An 18,004-nucleotide genomic window follows, 5' to 3' on the forward strand; every position below is an offset into this window, starting at 1 on the left:
TGCGAGCAGTGACAGCCCCGCCGCCGCTGCCGCCGGAGCTAGCACATCGCTCCTTCTCTAACAGGGTCTTAGATTGACCCTGTTCCTCTGCGAGCCGGGAGCTGAAATTTCTGGTCCTAAACCCCGATCACCTCCGGCTGCGCTTCGGGAGCCTTAGTGAGTCTTGCCCGATGGGACTCCCTTGTGGCCGAGGGCGGATCTGCAGCCACCAGTCGAGCTTTCTTCAAAACTCGTCTATTTTCGCAGCCCAACCCAGCCCCGGCAGTCTCCAGAAACCGGAGTGTGTGTTGACATTGGAAGGGGGGATGGAAGCTTACTTGAGGGTCCTCTGGTCCCAGCTGACTCCTCTGAAAAGGCTGGCGTCGGGGCAAGGTGTTTTTAGAGCTCTTTCCAGCTCTAACACTTGGCGATTTTGAATTGGGGATCTTGAAAGTTTCAGGGTGCGCGCCCCTGCAGGTAGGACCGCCGGGGTGGAGCGGTGTAGTGTGACTGAGAGACCAGTAGGGGTAAGCAGGCTCACTTCTAGAGAGACAAAAGAGATTCGCAGCTCGATGGACGGCAGTACCAACAGACAAAAACACCTCTCCAGCAGGAGGGGCTGTTCGCTTTCTTGGTCTCTGAAAGCCGAGTGAGCTGGCGGGGACGGAATTCAACCTTTCCCCATCTACCTTGCTTCTATCCCGTACCTGACACCCTAAAAATCTTCCCTGTAAGTTGAAAGTGACCCTCCTGCCCCCTGAATGGCTAGAACGCCCTCCTTAACCTTTGACTTGTCACTAGTTCTAATCCTAGGAATTGCGGAAGGCCGAGTTACCTCTCCAGTCCCTACCTTCATTCCACACCTCGAAGTCCCGGATTCCCCAATTGGAGATGCTTTTGGTATTAAAATACCCCTAGGACAATGAAGTTCCTAGAGAGGAGATAAAACTTCGAACATAGTAGAGAGGGGAGGGACTATTAGGACAGAGTACTGTATATATATCGTCAGATAAAATGTCCTTATTTTACTTCATCACAAGGGAAGGTTCAGTGGGGGGGTGGGGGGGAGGATATGAAGACCAAATAGTCAATAAAAGGAGTTTTAAACACCTCCCCGGAAGAGGTAACATTTATATAATAGAATATGTTTTTTGAGGACTGGAACAGCTACATTTTTTGTATTTGTTTCCTCAATGCCTAGAAGTAGACACTTTAATAAATATTTGTTGAATTGGATAAGTCTGTAAATTGAAAGCAATTTCTGGCCGGAAAAACAGAGGGCAAAGCACACTGGTGGGGGGTAGGATAGAGAAACGCCAAGTTCAAAGTGATATTTTTCTTTCCTTACCATTGTTTTTAGGACCAATGACAATCGTAATTTTCCAAAAAAATTTCTTGAAAAAAATAGACTTTAAATTTGTCTTTATGAAAGATACTGAACTGGGGACTTAAATACTGTGACTGCATGGCAGGGAATACTGTGGGTGCAGTGACAAGGGTATTATGCCCAAGAGAGGAGTAATTGATACAATGGAAGGCATATTACAGTTGGTATAAGATGTATAGAGTAGGTTCTGTGGTAGCCTTGCTAGTCAGAGTCTAGATTTCTTTTAGCAGACAAAACCATATTAATACATTATTTGGAGTTTTCTTGGCGAAGATACTAGAATGGTTTGCCATTTCCTTTTCCAACTTATTCTACAGATGAGGAACTGAGGAAAATAGGATTAAGTGACTTGTTCAGAATTCCACAGCTAGTGTCTGAAGCTAGAATATTGAACTCAAGAAGATGTCTCCCTGACTTCAGGCCCAGAATTCTATCCACTGTGCCACCTAGATGACCTATTATATTTCATACAATATTATGAATATATATATGGAGAGAGATAACACATATATAATATGCAAATATATGTATATATACAATATTATATATACTAAGTCAAGAATTTGAAGAGGAAAGTTCATGGGACTATAGCTATTGAACTGAAAGGAATCCTAGAGGTCATTGAGACCAACTCCCTTATTTTACTGTTGAAGAAATTGAGAACCAGAGAACTGAAGTGATTTGCCCAATGTTTTTTGTCTAATACATAGCTTAGGATTTGAATCAAGTCCTTAATAAATTTGTCTAAAAGTCATTCCAAAGACCAACATTTATTAATTACTACTCTTTGCCAAGCACTGTCCTGAGAATACAAAAAGAGGCAAAAGATAGTCCCTACCTTTAAGAAGCTCAAAAATGTAATGGAAGAATACAACTTCCCTCCAAAAAGAGGGTTTAGTAACTTCACCCTTGAACAGAAAAGTAAAAGAATGCTCAAAAGTACCAATCTCTGTAAATTGGGGTGGGGGGAAAGGGGAGGGCAGGGACAACAGTATGGAAATTACAAAGCATGCTTTGGGACACTTTTGCTGTCCAAGAGTGGAACAGGCTGTTTTACTAGTTGTGTGACTATGGCCAAGTGACAATCTTCGTAGGCCCCAATTTTTTTTAATCTATAAAATGGAATAATACCTGTAATACCTGTCTCAAAGAGTAGTTATGATAATGCTTTTGCAAACCTTGAAGTCATATATAAAAGCTAACAATGATTATGAAGTGTCTTTAAATAGCAATGCATTTGTTAGAATGGAAGCTCTCAAGATATGTGTGGGAGTCCTTGACCTCTGATTCTGAGAACCTAGAAATTTATGAAATCTCTTTTTGCTAAATGGGCCATCTTTGAATTTGTTTGGGAGGGGTAGGGTGGTAGGATCATGAAATGAGAAAATAGGAATCTGGACTCTCTAAATGAGGAGTTGTGTGCATATATCGGTGTCTATTTGTATTCCTGTATACATACACATATATGTATATGTTTATGTATATATGTGCGCACACACATATGTATATGTATATACGTGTGTGAATATCTGTGAAGGCTTCTGTGTGAATATCTTTGCCCATTCATATTTCTACAGATGTGTGCTCAGAGTCCACACACACACACACACACACACACACACACACACAAGTGTGCATGTGTATAAAATGTTTCTCTTTGTATCATTTCATGTATATGGACATTCATCTGTGTCCCTGTGGGAAGGGAAAGTCTCCTTCCCACCCTAGCAAAGTCCTAGGAAGGGCCTGCCTAACTAGGGAGGTGTGTGGTTAGGAGGACCCCGGCGCTGGGAGGCCCTTCTATCAGCAGCTACTGCTGTTCTGGAGTCAGGCCAGTTGGCAGAGAGCCTCTAGAGGAAGGCGGGTGGTAGGGCGGGAGAGTGAGAGAGAGGAAGAAGGGAAGGAGGAGGAGTAGAACAGCAGTCAGCAGGGCTGAGGAGGCAGGACTTCCTGGTGTGGGGGTTGTCAACAGCTCAGAGAGAGAGAGAGACACATACACATACAGGGAGAGAGACAGAGTCAAAGACAGAGACAGAGATGAGCTAGGGAAATTGAGAAAAAGAAGAGAATTCCAGAGAATTGGAGAGAGAAAAGACACACACACATGCTTGCCGAAGGGGGGAGAGAGAGAGAAGGAGAGAGAGAGAGAGAGTAGTGAGAGTGCTTCGTTGTCAAAAGGGAAAAGATTCCAGAGAGAATAGCCTTCAGCTTCTCTGTGACCAGCTGTGCTTTCAGACCTAAAGGCCCTTCACCACCATAAAGGCCATATTCCTTTGGGACTGAGAGCAGTGTTTATTTATTTATTTTTTCTGGAAAACAAAGTTGCTGTGGAGATGACTTGTGGGTCAAGGAGAGGCCCCTACGGACTGTGCTGTCTCTGACCGCCACCCACCACCTCTCTCTTCTTCAAGCTTAGGCTGGGAGGCCCCCTTCTCCTGCTCTCCTGTGGACAGTCTGTGGGGGCATCTTATGCTGCCAGGATCCCCAGGTCAGGTTTCTCCGTGTTCTTGTTGGGGGGTGGAATTTGTAGGGTGAGGTTTGTGCCCAGTTGGAGCCGCTGAGGGGAAGAGTCTGAGTTTTAGTCTCCCCTCTATTCTGAAACTGGTAGTGTTAGAACTCAAGGGAAGTTCTGCTCTCCTCTCACCCCCACCCCGAGGGAGGCTAGGCTGTGGAAGTAAGTCCATGCCAGGCCAGGGCTGTGAAATGGTGAGCTCACCTCCTTTTCCTGTAGACCCAAATTCCTTGCTGCATCTCACACTTGGGACTCAGCTTTCTTTCACACAGTGTTTATGTGTTCCTATAATAACCAATGTAATCTGTTTTTCTGTCTTTACTTCCTCCAGCTCTTTGTTTCTACTCATTCTATTTCCCATTCTTTTTTCTTCTACTTCTTGTGGTTCTGCCACTATCTGGTGGTTTTCCTCTTCTCCCCCACCCTGATCTCTCCTGCTCTCCCCACAGAGGAAGCACCCGAAGTGTCTTGCTACTCCAACGCCCACTCCCTCCCTCAATGACTGTCTAAATTTTTTTTTCCTCCTAGTTTGAAAATTCATCTCTGGAGTCCAGCAACAGAAGCAGCAGCACTGGCAGCGGCAGCAGCGCTGGCAACAGCCGCAGAAAGAAAGCCTACTCATCCTCCAGCCCCTACGCCTTCTTTCCCTCTTATTCCTCAATTTCAGAGGCAACCCCAGTTTCTTGAACTCCTCCAGCTATGTTGGACCCTGATGTTCCCAGGGGCCCTGATCCCACAGCTATATGGCCCCCTAGTGCTAGGGGAGCCTGAGCGCTGCCTGGAGAGAGGCCTCTCCACTTTGTGCAGCCCCTGTCCCATTTGCTAGGGACCATGAGTGGGGGTAAGAAGAAAAGCAGTTTCCAGATCACCAGTGTCACCACAGACTATGAAGGTCCTGAGGGATCTGGGGGAGGCGACTCCCCAACAGCTATGGTTTCTACCTTACCCACTCCTCGTCTTCCCAATGGGGAGCCTAGCTCAGAGCTGGGAGGCAAAGGGACCCCTCGAAATGGCTCCCCACCTCCTGGGGCCCCAGCATCACGTTTCCGGGTAGTGAAGCTTCCCCAGGGACTAGGGGAACCATATCGTCGAGGGCGTTGGACGTGTGTGGACATTTATGAGAGAGACCTGGAAGCCCCTGGACTTAGCCGGCTCCTGGAAGGAATTCGGGGAGCCACTGGAGGGACTGGAGGTCGTTCTTTGGACTCTAGGCTAGAGTTGTCCAGTTTGGGCCTGGTTTCCCTGAACTCCCAGCCTCAGGGCCCAACTAATTGGCTTCGCCCACCCCCAACTTCCCCTGGCCTTCAGGCCAGATCTTTCACTGGGGGACTAACCCACCTGGCAGGGGGCAAGGGGAGAGCTGAAACTCCACCCCTTCCAACTTCTTCACCCCAGCAGCATCCCCTGGAACCCAGTGATGGGGGCAGTACAGGGGTACTGGCACCACCTGCCTCAACCCAGCCACCTACCCTTTGGGTAGAGGCAGAGATGGGACCCCCAGCAATGACTTCTCCAATCATTCGAAAGAAGGATGGAGCCTCTTGGCTGAGGAAAGAGGAGGAGGAAAGAAGACAGGTAAGAGGCAAGGGTGGGAGGGGTGCTCAGAAAGAGAGTTTCTCTTCAATTTAATTTTCCTCCTTGGACTTTGTTAGTCTCATGTCTTGTTCCACTTCCATTCTGAGCTCCATTTTCTCTTCTTTATTCTGTCAGTGTTCTCTCTCTTTCTGGCCTCAGTTTCTTTTTTTCTTTGTTTGCCTGTACTTAAGGCCTCCCATCTTCATATTTGACTCTCCTATCTGTGTAACTCCAGTTCTCTCTGAACCTCAGTTCCCATCCCCTTTCTCTTGACATTTTCCTCTTTTGTTCCTTTTCCTTCCCTCACAACAGTTTTTTCTTCATTTTTCAGTTCAATGTTGTGTGCCTTTTTTTTCCTCTTTCTCAATTTCTCCATTTGGTTCTTTCCTTTCTGAGTTGTATAGTTTTCTCTGCACAAAAATTTCAGAAGTTACGAACACTAGGCTCTATAGGGAAGGGTGCAGGGGGATCTGAACATGGAGCTGCCTAGAAAGAGCTCTTTGGGGAGGTACTTAGCGGGGAGACATTCCTTCATTCTACTACCCTGTGATTTCTATGTTCTTCTTTTCTTCCTTCTCTAGTAAAGTAGTAGGCCACTTCTGTTCTCTCAGTTCCAGGATCTAAAGGATCCTGAAACCTTTATCCCACCTTCCCCCCAACTCTCAGACCAAGATTTTTCTCCCATTGAAATCTCTAGAACGGAGGGAGAGTATTTTCAGGGACCTGCAATGGGCCAGGCAGAGCTTCCATATATCTTTAAACCACTGCCTTAGCTTTCCAAAGATTGTTATAGGTTTGAAAGGGGGATGGGGGGAACTAGATGGGAGAGGGCTAGAGAGGTAAGGTGAGAAAAGTGAAATTGTGTATGTTTTTTTCTGTTTCCAAAAGAGTAACAGATTAAGTTTGGAGGACAGGATTCCTGCGTCCCTATAGGACCTTGTTGGAGGTCAGGGGCCAGGATACCTGAATTACTAGTTAGGGAGAAGGTTGGATAGATAGGTCAATATAAAACCTTGGAGAAAAGGGAGGTTTGTGGGAAAATGAAGATGAGATCTTTTCCCCCTTCCAGGCCCCTGAGCACAAACCACTGTATAAAAATAACCTGAGACTGAATGCCTAAGCCTTGCCAGGACTGGCCAGGACTGGCTTACCTTCCCCCTCCTCCCAACCCCCCACAGCCACATGTATACAGGTCTTTCACCACTACTACCACCCCTTTCTTTCCTTCAGTTGGTTCACTCAACTACCTACTTCTGGGGGGTGGAGGCTCTGTTTCTATTCTTTGATCCCTTTCCCCCAGATCCTCTCTCTTTCCAATGCTCCTAGCCTCTATCTCCGTCATTTAAAGTTAGCTGGGCTCAAGTTTTCTACTTTATTCAACTCATGTGTCTCTTCGCCACTTCCTTCTCCTTCCATAATTCTCCAGCCCTTGTTTACTTAAAACCTCCACCCCAACCATCTAGTCCTTTTCCTTCAGTACATATATCTAAGCATCTTTCTTACCAACCTCTTTCCCCATACTTTCACAGCTGGCAGGAGGAATTGGGGGAGACGAGTAGAGGGGGGAAATAGAGAGCAGGCAGAAAGGACCTGGAGGCCCATGTCTCTGCCCTGTCCTTCCAGCAGTGCCTGGGTTCTGTGTTCTTGAGTTTTCCTAGAAGCAGAGGCCTCCTGGGGCCTTATAGAAGGAGGCTTGTTTCTTTTCTCTCTCTCCTCCCTCCCCCACCAACCTCCATTGCATCCACCCTCTACAGCTCCACACCCTTTCTCCACCTCCTCCCAACTTCCCAGTAACAGTAGTGAAAAGGGGAGCAGAACACCTAGGGCTTGAGGCAGAAACAGTGGTTTAGTGCGGATGGGAGCTGTGAGGGTACTGTCTTGTGGACCAGCAATGGAAACTTGGGGGACATATGGAGAAATGATGGAGGCAACCTTGCCTCTTACCCTCCCCATAACTATATTTCTGCCTCAGTTTTTCTGGCAAGTAATTGATGCTTGAGCTCATGCTGCAGATTCCATCTTTGATGAGGTGGATGAAAGTGGTACTGATATAAAAGCCTCTTTCAGCCATTGCCTTCTTACCCCATCAAACTGGGGCTACCTGAACTGAGTTCATCAGGGCCTTGTGACCACAGAACACATCCTATGGGTCACTTAGGCATTACTGGTAGCCGCAGGTCTCTTGGGTTACAGGAAGAAAGCGGGGCTAGAACAGAAGAGAGATAAAGTGACAGAGCCAAAAGACTAGGTATGATTTAACGTGTGTGTGTGTGTGTGTGTGTGTGTGTGTGTGTGTGTTCGTGTTTCTCTTTATAGCTCCCTCTCCAAGGCTCCCGACCTGGCTCTCCAGCCCTCTCCCTCCTCCAGGATACCAATCTCAACCGGAAATCCTCAGACCCCTTTGGAGCCTCTGTTCAGCGCTTGAGTCTGGCTCGATCTATGCTGGCAATTGGTAACCCCCTTGATGGTGATGATGACAGGTAGGAGGCTTGAACTGGCTTGAGGGCTTTTTTTTTTTTTTTTTTTAAGAATTGGGACACATGAATTAAACTTTATCTTTTTTTTTCTGGGGGAGGGGAAAGAGTGTGGGGGAGGGAAGAGGGAACATAATTTCCTGTTTTGAAAGGATTGGGGATGGGAGGGTGGCTTGTGTCTGAAAACCATGAACCAACTGAACAAGCCCACTCTTACTCTCAGTGAAATGGGTAGGTGGGTCATTTTTATTTAGTAGAAGCAGCTTGGTTTTTTTTTTTTTGTTTTTTTTTTTTTTTTTGACCTGGCAAGTCAAGGAAGAGGTCAGATTCTTTTTACCACCAAGCAGAGAAATAGAGCTTCCTGCTTGGTTCCCTGGACCTAAGAAGTACCTAGTTAGTCCTGGTACATAGGGAAAGTTTGATTGTGGTCTTATTCCCTGGCCTTAGTGAATTGATCCCTTCTTCATTGCCATGCTGTAGGGGAGGATTGTTGACATGTAGATAGATGGATGGGACTTCCTTTAGGGGAGAATGGCCTGGTTAGAGGCAGGAAGGAGGACAAAACTTCCTGTTTCAGGGGCCAGATTTCAACATTTGAGTGTCAGCAACCCCAAAAGGGAGGTAGCAAAATAAAGAGAAACGTTCAGGCAGCTTGATTTTTGTATGTAGCTGTATTGGGGCAAGGTAGTAAAAAATAAGAGTTTTAATATTTTTTTGTTTCATTAGATAAGACAGTGAGAATTCTTGTATTTGAGCTATTTAGGGAGTAGGATTTACTTGTTTGAAAGATGATGAGCCATAGGACTTCCAGAGCCAGTTAGTAGGTAAAAGGAGTGAGATAATTTCAAGTACAATTCCTAGGGGTCACCCTCCTTTTTAGCTCTCTCTTTTCCATCCTTGGGGACCCAGCCCTAGGGCAGGAAATTGTGGAAAGGATAATAGATAGGGGAATAGTAGATAAATAAAATAAGTTTGGTCTGTGGAAGAGATCATAAGTTATGGGACAGAAAAATGTGAAGAAAGAGGGAGAAAGAAAGGGCCTGTCAGGCAAGGCTGAACAAAGTAACTGTGGGTTCAGGAATGTATGAGATATGAGGCCTGACACTACATGGCAAATTACTTACTCCTATTTTGAGGATTCTTATTGTTTCCTACCCCTCCCTTTTGGCAGGCTCCCTGGCAAGAGTAAAACTCTCTCAGTTTTCTGCTCTGCTCTGTGTTCCTCTCTGGCCTTAGTCCTCTTTATATTTCTGTCTCTGTGTTTCATCTGTCTGTCTCCTCTTCAGCTTCTACAGCCAATAATCTCTCATGAAGTTCCATTTTCACAGCTCTTCCCTTCCCACTTCCTCTACCCTAGTCTGACTGGTTGGATTTCCCAGTCTCAGCTTTACGTAGTTCTGCTCTGGGGCCCTGGCCCTGCCTGGATTCTTTTGCCCCACCTTCCTGGGCCAGCTGGTTTCGATTGAGTCCCCCTCTCTCAGGAATGGGGTGTGTGGGCCTCACCCCACCTCTTTATTCCTGAGAAGAGCTGGGGGATACGTTGTCTGAGTCCTTCCTAAAAGGAAAAGTGACCAGAGAACCAGAGTGCTTGGCTAAGGGAATGGCTAAGGGAATAGGGGAAGGAGAGCTAAGTTTAAAGTTTTGGTGTGTGGGAAGTTTGGCTTGACATGGTTAAGGTGGGTTATGAAGGGGCTGGATCTCCAATTGGGAAAAGGCATCAGAGCCCAGGAGACAAATACCTAAGTCTGAGAAGGAATAAGGACATAGTAGTTCCAAGTGTTCATTTTTTCTTCAGAGTAGTCAGAACGTAAGGCAAGAAGCCAGTACTTTGCCTTTTCTTTGCCTTGCACCACACTGAAGATAGCATAAATCCAGGAGAGCAGAGATGATTGGATACCAGTTAGCTGGCAAAAGGCCCAGCCCCTGGGGGCTGCTTAGAACACTTGAGTGGGGAGGAACCCTTCTATCTTTTCTCTCTTACAGCTTCTGTTTTTCCCCACTATCAGCTCTCCTTGCTCCTCCTTCTCCCTCTTGACCCCTCCAATCCCTAGATCTCTTATACTTGTCTTTCTAAGTATTTAGATAGTAAATATCTGGATATTTACTCTCTTGATAGTAAGGCCTTCTTCCACATAGCAGAACAACCTCTTTAGCTCTCTTATAGTGAAGGAGAGCATGGTGTAGTGAAAGAAGGCTCACTCTGAAGTCAGAGGATTTGCATTCAAATTCTGACTCTTGTTTCATATTAGTAATACGGTATCTTTCAGCCTATCTTCTCTTTTGTAAAATGGGAATTCTGTAACATACTAGCATTGGCTTTGTGGAACATGGATTATTAGTGAGTCCAGTAGTAGGGGCATAAAACTAAGACTGACTTGATCTCCTGTCCAGTGTTTCCTGTCTTTCCTTTTGAATTTGCCTATCTTTATCTGCTCCATTTTCTTTTGTCTTTCCCTCCTCCTCCCTTCTTGCTCCTTTTAGATGAGAAGTCCTATTTCAATGCAAGGTAGGGTAATTTCAGTAGTGTCCTTTAGATGATACAGGCCGACAATTTGTTTTCTTAATATTTATAATTTGACAAAGTGCTTTGAAAAATATAAAGCAATGCACAAAGACTTTTTTATAGCATGAATTAATAATTTATTTAGAAACCTCGTTGATGTATCATCAGAAACACTGACCAGTCTGCTCATTAATTGTCCCCAAAAATAATGTTGCCAGTGCTGTTAAATATTTATTAAGGGTTTATTTTGCTCCAACTTTGTGTTGGAAGATTTGAAAACTGCTCCTGTAGTTTACCTACCTCTAGTCCTTTCCCTCTTTTTTTAGTCTTGTTTTTGAGGCCCTTTTGTTACCTTGATTCCATCCCACCCCCAGCACCTTCTGCATCCAGAGCCTTGGATGGGAAATGGAAAAAACCCAGACCTTTCCAGCTCTTTTCCCAGCCCCAGGGCTTGTTAGAGGTCACCTTGAAGCTAGTCTCCCATAGATAGGAACCTGTTAGCCACTTGGCAGGGGAGGGACTGAGCAGGAACAATAAGCTGTTGCTACAGACTTCTGGGAGTGCTAGGGAGAGAAGTAGAGCTGGGGTGGGGAGGAAAAGGGAAAGCAGGACCCTGTATCCTAGGAGAACTAGAGAGTATAAGGTTGTGGGGAGGAAGGTTGGACAAAGATGAAAGGGAGGTGGAGCCATAGGCTGAGGAACAGGACTCCTCTGTCCTGGAATTAAGTCTAGAGAACGATGTCTTGGAAATGGTTTGTGGATGGAGGAGGGGGACAGAGTAGGGTAGAATGTGTCAATCCTAAAAAGGATTTGTGGATCTAGGAGAATTGGGGGGGGGCTGCCATGCAAAATAAGTGTGAGAGGAATTGGGATCTGAAGAAGAGTCTGGGAGACGTGATGGTTGGGTTCCAAAAGGGCTCCATGTCTCTGACTTCTGTCAGAAACTTCTCTCACTTAACTGGGGCCTTAGGGATCCCTAGGTTTCTTCACTATTTAATGGAGCTGCTGGAGGCTGGCCTGACCCCTGGTGGTCATTTGTTAAATAGCAGCCTAGGCTCCTTGGCATACAGACCTGAACCATATTCTTTATCTAGAAAGTCCCCTGTTCTTCTCTCAAGCCTGGCATTCATACACTTCATCCTCAGCTTCTTTTGAGATTCACATTCCCTCCTCTCTCAGTTCTGCTTTTGTTGCCATGGAAATTCTCCATGTCCCCTCCCCCATGGTTAAGGCAGGCCTTACTAGGCCATGGTTGCTCGCATTGTGCTGCTCTTGCATCCACTGGATGCCAAGAGGAAGGTAGAAGGAAGCTGTGAGAGAGAACTTCTCTGTCCCTGAAGCTTCTCCTAATTTTCCACCCCTGCCCGAATTTTGGGGGCTTTATCATCTTGCATTCTTCAGAGAGATGAGGGAAATTAAAGAACGGAGCCGGGACAGGGGCAGTTTCTTGGTTAGGGTCACAGGATGCCACTGGTGAGGAGAGAATCTAGGCGTCTTGTTCCCCATAGTCCCACCTTCTTCCAAGGATTTTGGCAGTAGTTTCTCCCAGCACCCAGGCAAAGGGTCCAGCTTTCCCCAGCTCCACCCACCTATCTCTCAGCTTCTGGGATCAGCGCCAGGGTGAGCAGGGGACATTGGTATTGTCCAGCATCTGGGAATTCCCACCCCCAGCTGGGTCTGGCTCTGGGAGATGAGCCCCCGCCTACTGTGGGGCTTTGGGGGAGGGAGGGCAGATCCTTGTGTTTCTAAGGAGCCAATAGCAGCTGGGCCTACCCTGGGGGGAGGTGTATATCTTTCAGTTCATCCCCAAAGCCACTCGTCTCCTCTCTGCTTGCCTGGTACCAGACAGACCTGGATTTGCCTGGGGGGCTCTAAGGCCCCCCAGGTACTCTGCTGATACAGACCTCCTCTCCCTTTCTGTGGAGCCTAGAGCTGTCTCTTTCCCTCCAGAAGATGGCCCATCCAGGGATCTCTGTGAAGTCTCTAGTATCATCCTATGAGACTCGAGTAGGGAGGGTAAACCCCTGCCTCCCCCAGAGAAGGGGCTGTGTTTCCTCCCCTTGCTCCCCGCGGGGGGCGTCTCCCATTCGAGGTGTCCCTGGACCTTCACCTCATTGTGGCTTAGGGGGACCTGGGCATCGACCCTCACCTCGAAGTGGGGTGGATAAAACACTTCTCTCCCTGATTCTCTACTGTCACAGGTACCTGGGGACCGGGTAGGGAGGGAGGAGGTTGGGATATGGAAGCAAATTCCTGGGGAAATTGGCAGTTAGTATTCTGAACTCTTGGGTTCTGGGAGGACCAAAGGACTTAAGAACTTAAATAACTGGAGAACTGGAACCCTGAGAACTAGGGGGCTTGAATGTTGGAAGAGCAATGGAACCTGGATGGAGAAGCCCAGAGTCTGTGTTTTTTGGTCCTAAGAGAGGGCTTCAGGGTGGGCAGGAGAGAGCTTAGATTGGTTAGATCATTACCAAATGGGAAAAGGAAAAGTAAGAGAACAGATAATTGGGTAACAGGCCTTAAATTGTGTTAAAAATTGAACTGAGGTTTGTGAAGAAAGCCAATTGCTAAGGGGCCTCAACATTTGAATTGAGAGTGTTTCATTTCCAGTCTCTTATCTCTCTACCTTACAATCTCTGTGGTCTTTCTCTAGTGGCTCTGGAAGCATGGTTGCCATTGACAACAAGATTGAACAAGCCATGGTAAGGGCATTGATTTTATTCTGAGAATTATCATAGTTCACCTATTTCTTAGCTTCCTGTCTCTTGCTGCATTTCTTTTCTCCAGCTCTCTGTTCCTGTTTTTTAGTTCAGATCCTCTCTAGTCCTTAATCTCTGTTCCCAATACCAGACTGTCTTTTGTTTACCTATTCCTTCCTCTCCTGTTCCCAGCTCCCTGTTGCTGTCCTTGATCCTAGATATCTATCATTACTTCCATTTCCTGGACTTATGATACCTGAATCCTTGCCCTCCCTCCTTTTTCCTGTGTGTCTCCCTCCCTTGGACCAGGGAAAGAGAAAACAAATCTTTATTGCCCCTATATCAAGTGCGGGGAGGCCAGACAGGTACTGCTTCCATTACCCACTAGGCCCAGGGCATTGAGAATCATAATAGCTAAAAAGCTGTACACCTGCACCATAGGATAGGTTGGAATGTGGGGGTGGGAGACAGTGAGGAACCACAGTAGGCAGTTTCACTATACAACTTTTATAACTCCCAACAAACATATATTCTCCCCCAATCACTTTTTTTCTTTTTTTCTTTTTTCTGGGGCAATTGGGGTTAAGTGACTTGCTCAGAGTATATAGCTAGAAAGTATCTGGCTAGAAAGCCAGATTTAAACTCAGGTTCTCCTGACTTCAGGGTTGGTGCTCTATCGAAACATATATTCTCATAGTTTAGTCTGACTATCCTTTTATGTCTTACTGTATCTTTGTTTCATTCCATCTTTATCCTATTCTTCTCTAATCTTTGTAGGACTTGGTGAAGTCTCACCTAATGTTTGCAGTTCGGGAGGAAGTGGAAATTCTGAAGGAACAGATCCGAGAACTTGCTGAACGAAATGCAGCCCTGGAGCAAGAAAATGGATTGCTTCGGTCTCTGGCCAGCCCTGAACAGCTGGCCCAACTTCCGGTCTCTGGGACCCCTCGCCCGGGATCCCTTGCCCCAAATGGGCCCTCTTCATGAGCCTCCCTTTCCTCACAATGTGCCTTTAAGGGCTGTCACTGGGATGGAGACCTCTGTCCTAGAGTCCCAGGCCTTTTTTGCCTTCTCTTCCTATGCAGCTTTAATGTTATGAGAACTGGTGATAGAATGTTTGAGGTTGAGATTTGTCTTCCTCCTTCCCACTTTCTACCAAACCCAAGGGGCTGGGCCAATTTTCCCCAAAGATGAGGGGCTGGGTCAGAATATACCTAGGCCTAGATGGGAAAGGGTTTCAAGGTTGAGGTGCAAGATGGAGCCACTACTTCTGAGAGTGAGTTCTCAGTTCAACCTTTCCCTTGCCATCCCTTTGGGTGATAAGTGGTCCCTTCCCTCCCTAGTTCTTTAAGTATCTGGGACTCCCCAAATTAGGAGGACCCAGAGAGAGAGCTGGGTATTTTAAGCAGAGCCCACTTCCCTATCTCTCAAAGTCTCTTCATTGGGTTCAACCAAAAGAGGGGATATAGGCAGTGTCCCAAGATTCTGGGATTCAGGTTGTTATTAAAATAATATAATAAAAAAATCAGAAGAAACTTGGATGTGGGACTGAATTCTCTTTGCCTGGGCCAAGGTTAGAGTTTCAGGTATCCAAACATTCCAGGGACTTGTCAGTCCTGTATCCCTGGAAGCCACCTCAGCACTGGTCAGAATTAACCATGAGGTATAAAACAGTAAATGTCAAATATGAAGAGAAATTGATATTCAGAGACAAAAGATTCAATTAAAGACAAATTCAGAAACAGGTTCTGGAAAGGGATAGAGACTGTGGAGAAGGCTTTCCCTGGTGGAAGAATGGCTCATAAGGGTAGGAGAGAGGAGAGGAGAAAAACCCACGTGCTATGGGGGTAGTGGAAAACAATGAAGCCTTTGGAGATTGTGCCATATCCACCCCCCAGCTTCCCAGCATGTTCCCTCCCGGCTTGGGGCAGCTATGGGAGTAGGGGGGGGTGAATGGGCCCCTTGTCTTTGTGCTGGGCTCAGGCCAGGCTCCTGGGGCACACAGAGACTGTGCCAGGCTTGGCAAAGAGCCTTAGCTTCTCCCCCTCCCCCCATCCCAACTATATTCAGACCCCTCCATCCCTGTTCCTACTAGTTGCCAGCCTTGGGTACTGAACTAGGACCTGCCCCCTTGAGGAATTGCCCCTGTCTTTGAGACTGTTGGGAGGGGAGATACCATCTGTTTAAAGGGAAAATGGGGTGCCAAGGTTTCCAAGGGTTTTTGGAGAAAGCCAAAGACCAGAAAGCCAAATAACATGATCCTGGGGTGGGAGCAAGGATGAGTCAGGGGCTAAAGAGCAGGTGATGGGAGAGGAGTTGGGAGAAGGGAGACAGTTTAATTTTAGGAGGCTGAGAACTAGCAGATCTCAATGAATTGAACCTAAATTTGAGTCTGCAGCTAATTTCTCCATCTAGCCCCAGAACTGGGATTTGACAAATAGAGTAGAAAGTGAAAGGAGAAACAGAGGGAAGCAGAGTAAGATATGGGGGACATGGGACCAGGGACTAGGGAAGTAGAAAATGGTCCAGGATTAAGTGTAAATGACTGGGATGTCTGAGTCCCAGAGGGAATCCAAGCATAGAAGAGTCAAGGCTGAATGAAGGTCAGATACCTAATTCCAGGCAGAGTTCTCACAATGGGCTTAGAACTCCCCCATCATGTGGGTTCTAAGGCAACTCCCCCCCCCCCCAATCAACTCTGACTCCTCTCCCTGTGGGGGGGGGAGGAGGAAGGGAAGAAGAGGTGGGAGGAAGGTTTTGTTCTGAATTTCCCTATTCCTTTTCCTATTGGTCTTCCTCTTCACCTTTCTAACTCTTCTGGTCCTACGGCTGAGGCCACTGGCAAAGTATCCTTGTCCCATACCAGCTGTTGGCTTTGTCAGCAACCCTTCTCCAGGGTCCCAGGCCCAAGAGGGTTGGACATGTGTTTGTCCTGGCTATATCGTCTTTGGGAGAAGCTTAGGCTCCTGGTGAGTTTTGAGCATCCTTTACTTCCTTGAGAGTCAGGATGCTCTCCCTGTTTCATGACTTTTTGTGTTTCTTAGTATCTTTTGGTCCCTTGACTGTAAGATCTGTTCCCACTTTTCATGCTATGTGAAGAGCAAAGAGTTTGGAGGCAAGAATAAGTGGTATGGTGAGAGTAGAGGACCTATGGAAATGGGTCTGAAGAAAAGGAGTGTGTGAACTTCCCTCTTCCCTTCCATCTTTCTCCATATCTTTATTTTCCTTTGTTCTTTCTTTTTTGGTTGTTGCTGTCTGACTCAGTTTCCCTTGTTTTCACCCTAACTTGTGCCCTTATCCTTAGTTCTGCCCCTGGACAAGATCCACTATTCAGCTTTCTACTTTGGTGATCCCTGGCTCCAGAGAAAAAGTATTAAAAGAGATAGGAGAGTCAAAGAGGGTGGTAAACGAGGATGTGAGGGAACAGTCAAGAACTCTGCTTCAGATGCCCCAAACAGCTATATATAATGTCACCAGTTTAATGGAATCCTTCCTGCATTTTGGCAGGAAGTTCGGGATGGGAAAGGTCAGTATCCTTGTTTCCATTCCTTTGGGAAGGGGGATGTACGTGTGGGTACTGTTTTTGGTGTTGATAGGGGAAATTCTGTCGTGTATGATGCTGGGCAGCTCAGTCTGCCTCAGTTTCTAAAATCCAAGGTTATGGTCATTTACTTTTTCTCCAACACAAATCTGAATATAACATTTTTGTCATTTTAATTATCTTCTCTTGCTAGATCCAGACACCTGGGTGGTAAAGAGATTAGAACCATGGGCTGGGAGTCAGGAAGAAATGAGTTCAAATCCAGCCTTAAATAGCTTTCTAGCTATATGATCCTGGGCAATTCACTGTTTGTCTTAATTTCTTCAACTGAAAAATAGGAATAATAATAATAGTATTTACCTCCTAGGGTGGTTTCCAAGATCAAATGAGATAATATGCATTATATAAATGTTAGCTATTATTATTCTTTCTCTCCTCTCTTTTCTGTACAGACTACCCCTTCACAGCCTTCTTCACTGGGGCTTCCACACTATATGGATTCAAAAGAAGCAGAGATGCTGAGGGATCTGTATGTGGTCCTTTGGACAATGAGGGAGCGGATCAGGGAGCTAGTCCGCCGGCAGGAGAGACGGAGGCGGCGGCATTCCAGACCCCCTGTCTGTACATCGTCAGCCCGAGGCTCAAAACAGGATGCCCGTAGTCCCCTGTAAGGGACTTCAGATCGTCAGGCAGCCCCTCTCCTTCTCTCGTGCGGACCCCAACTTCGGCCAATGGGAGGCGTGACAGGCCCTTAAGTTGAGGATCAGGGCAGCAGGCCGAGGTTGGGATGTGAGCATAGTTCTTTTCCTTTGGTGAGGAAGTCCAGAAACGGGTCTAGAGTCCCGCAGACCCTTTGTTGGGATGGGGGATGGGTGGCGTTTCACAATGTTTATGCAAATTAATTAGTGTACTGAATTAAATGAGAGATTTGTTTCTGAAGTCCTAATCACGTTGTGTGCAAGGGGGTGAAGTTGCAACTTTGCAAGGTTTCAAGGTGAGGACCCAAGGCCGTCCGGAATGCCCTATGTGGGTGACAACTCCCCTCGAGCTTTTGCTCTTCTCCCTAACGGAGGGTTGGTTCGGTGGGGCATTCGGGGGTCCTCGGGCAGGGCAGAGGAGTGTGTGAGTCACTGAAGAAGCGGGGCTTCCTCTACGCAGGCAGCTGTACTTGTCGCAGCCTCGCCCCTTTCTACTAACAAGGGCGTTTCACAGCCAGCTCGAGCGCCTTCTGCTGAGATTTCTGAAAACTGCAACGTTCAGCCTCCTGCGTGTTCCCAACGGGGGGGCCAGCGTGATCTCTTTCTCTCTTCAAACCTCTTCTCCTAACGTCA

At 46.7% G+C, this 18,004-nt stretch overlaps 2 protein-coding genes across 4 annotated transcripts; both read left to right on the forward strand.

Annotated features, from left to right (window-relative positions):
• Positions 1-338: 338 nt before the first annotated feature.
• Positions 339-14,671, forward strand: TSC22D4 (TSC22 domain family member 4). 3 transcript variants are annotated; one of them, XM_051996017.1, is made up of 5 exons: positions 339-456; positions 4,407-5,453; positions 7,770-7,933; positions 13,087-13,135; positions 13,910-14,671. In XM_051996017.1, the coding sequence occupies exons 2-5, from the start codon at positions 4,710-4,712 to the stop codon at positions 14,117-14,119; spliced, it is 1,167 nt and encodes a 388-aa protein (XP_051851977.1). In that variant the 5' UTR covers positions 339-456; positions 4,407-4,709; the 3' UTR covers positions 14,120-14,671. The 3 variants fall into 3 exon arrangements, with proteins under 3 accessions (XP_051851977.1, XP_051851976.1, XP_051851975.1); XM_051996016.1 differs by lacking the exon at positions 339-456 and adding an exon at positions 469-709; XM_051996015.1 differs by lacking the exon at positions 339-456 and adding an exon at positions 3,281-3,854.
• Positions 14,672-15,881: 1,210 nt separating this feature from the next.
• Positions 15,882-17,612, forward strand: SPACDR (sperm acrosome developmental regulator). Its single transcript, XM_051996019.1, has 3 exons — positions 15,882-16,101; positions 16,437-16,658; positions 17,126-17,612. The coding sequence occupies exons 1-3, from the start codon at positions 16,054-16,056 to the stop codon at positions 17,342-17,344; spliced, it is 489 nt and encodes a 162-aa protein (XP_051851979.1). The 5' UTR covers positions 15,882-16,053; the 3' UTR covers positions 17,345-17,612.
• Positions 17,613-18,004: the final 392 nt, after the last annotated feature.

This window comes from Antechinus flavipes, chromosome 4 (genome assembly GCF_016432865.1).
Source record: "Antechinus flavipes isolate AdamAnt ecotype Samford, QLD, Australia chromosome 4, AdamAnt_v2, whole genome shotgun sequence".
Lineage (NCBI taxonomy): Eukaryota > Metazoa > Chordata > Mammalia > Dasyuromorphia > Dasyuridae > Antechinus > Antechinus flavipes.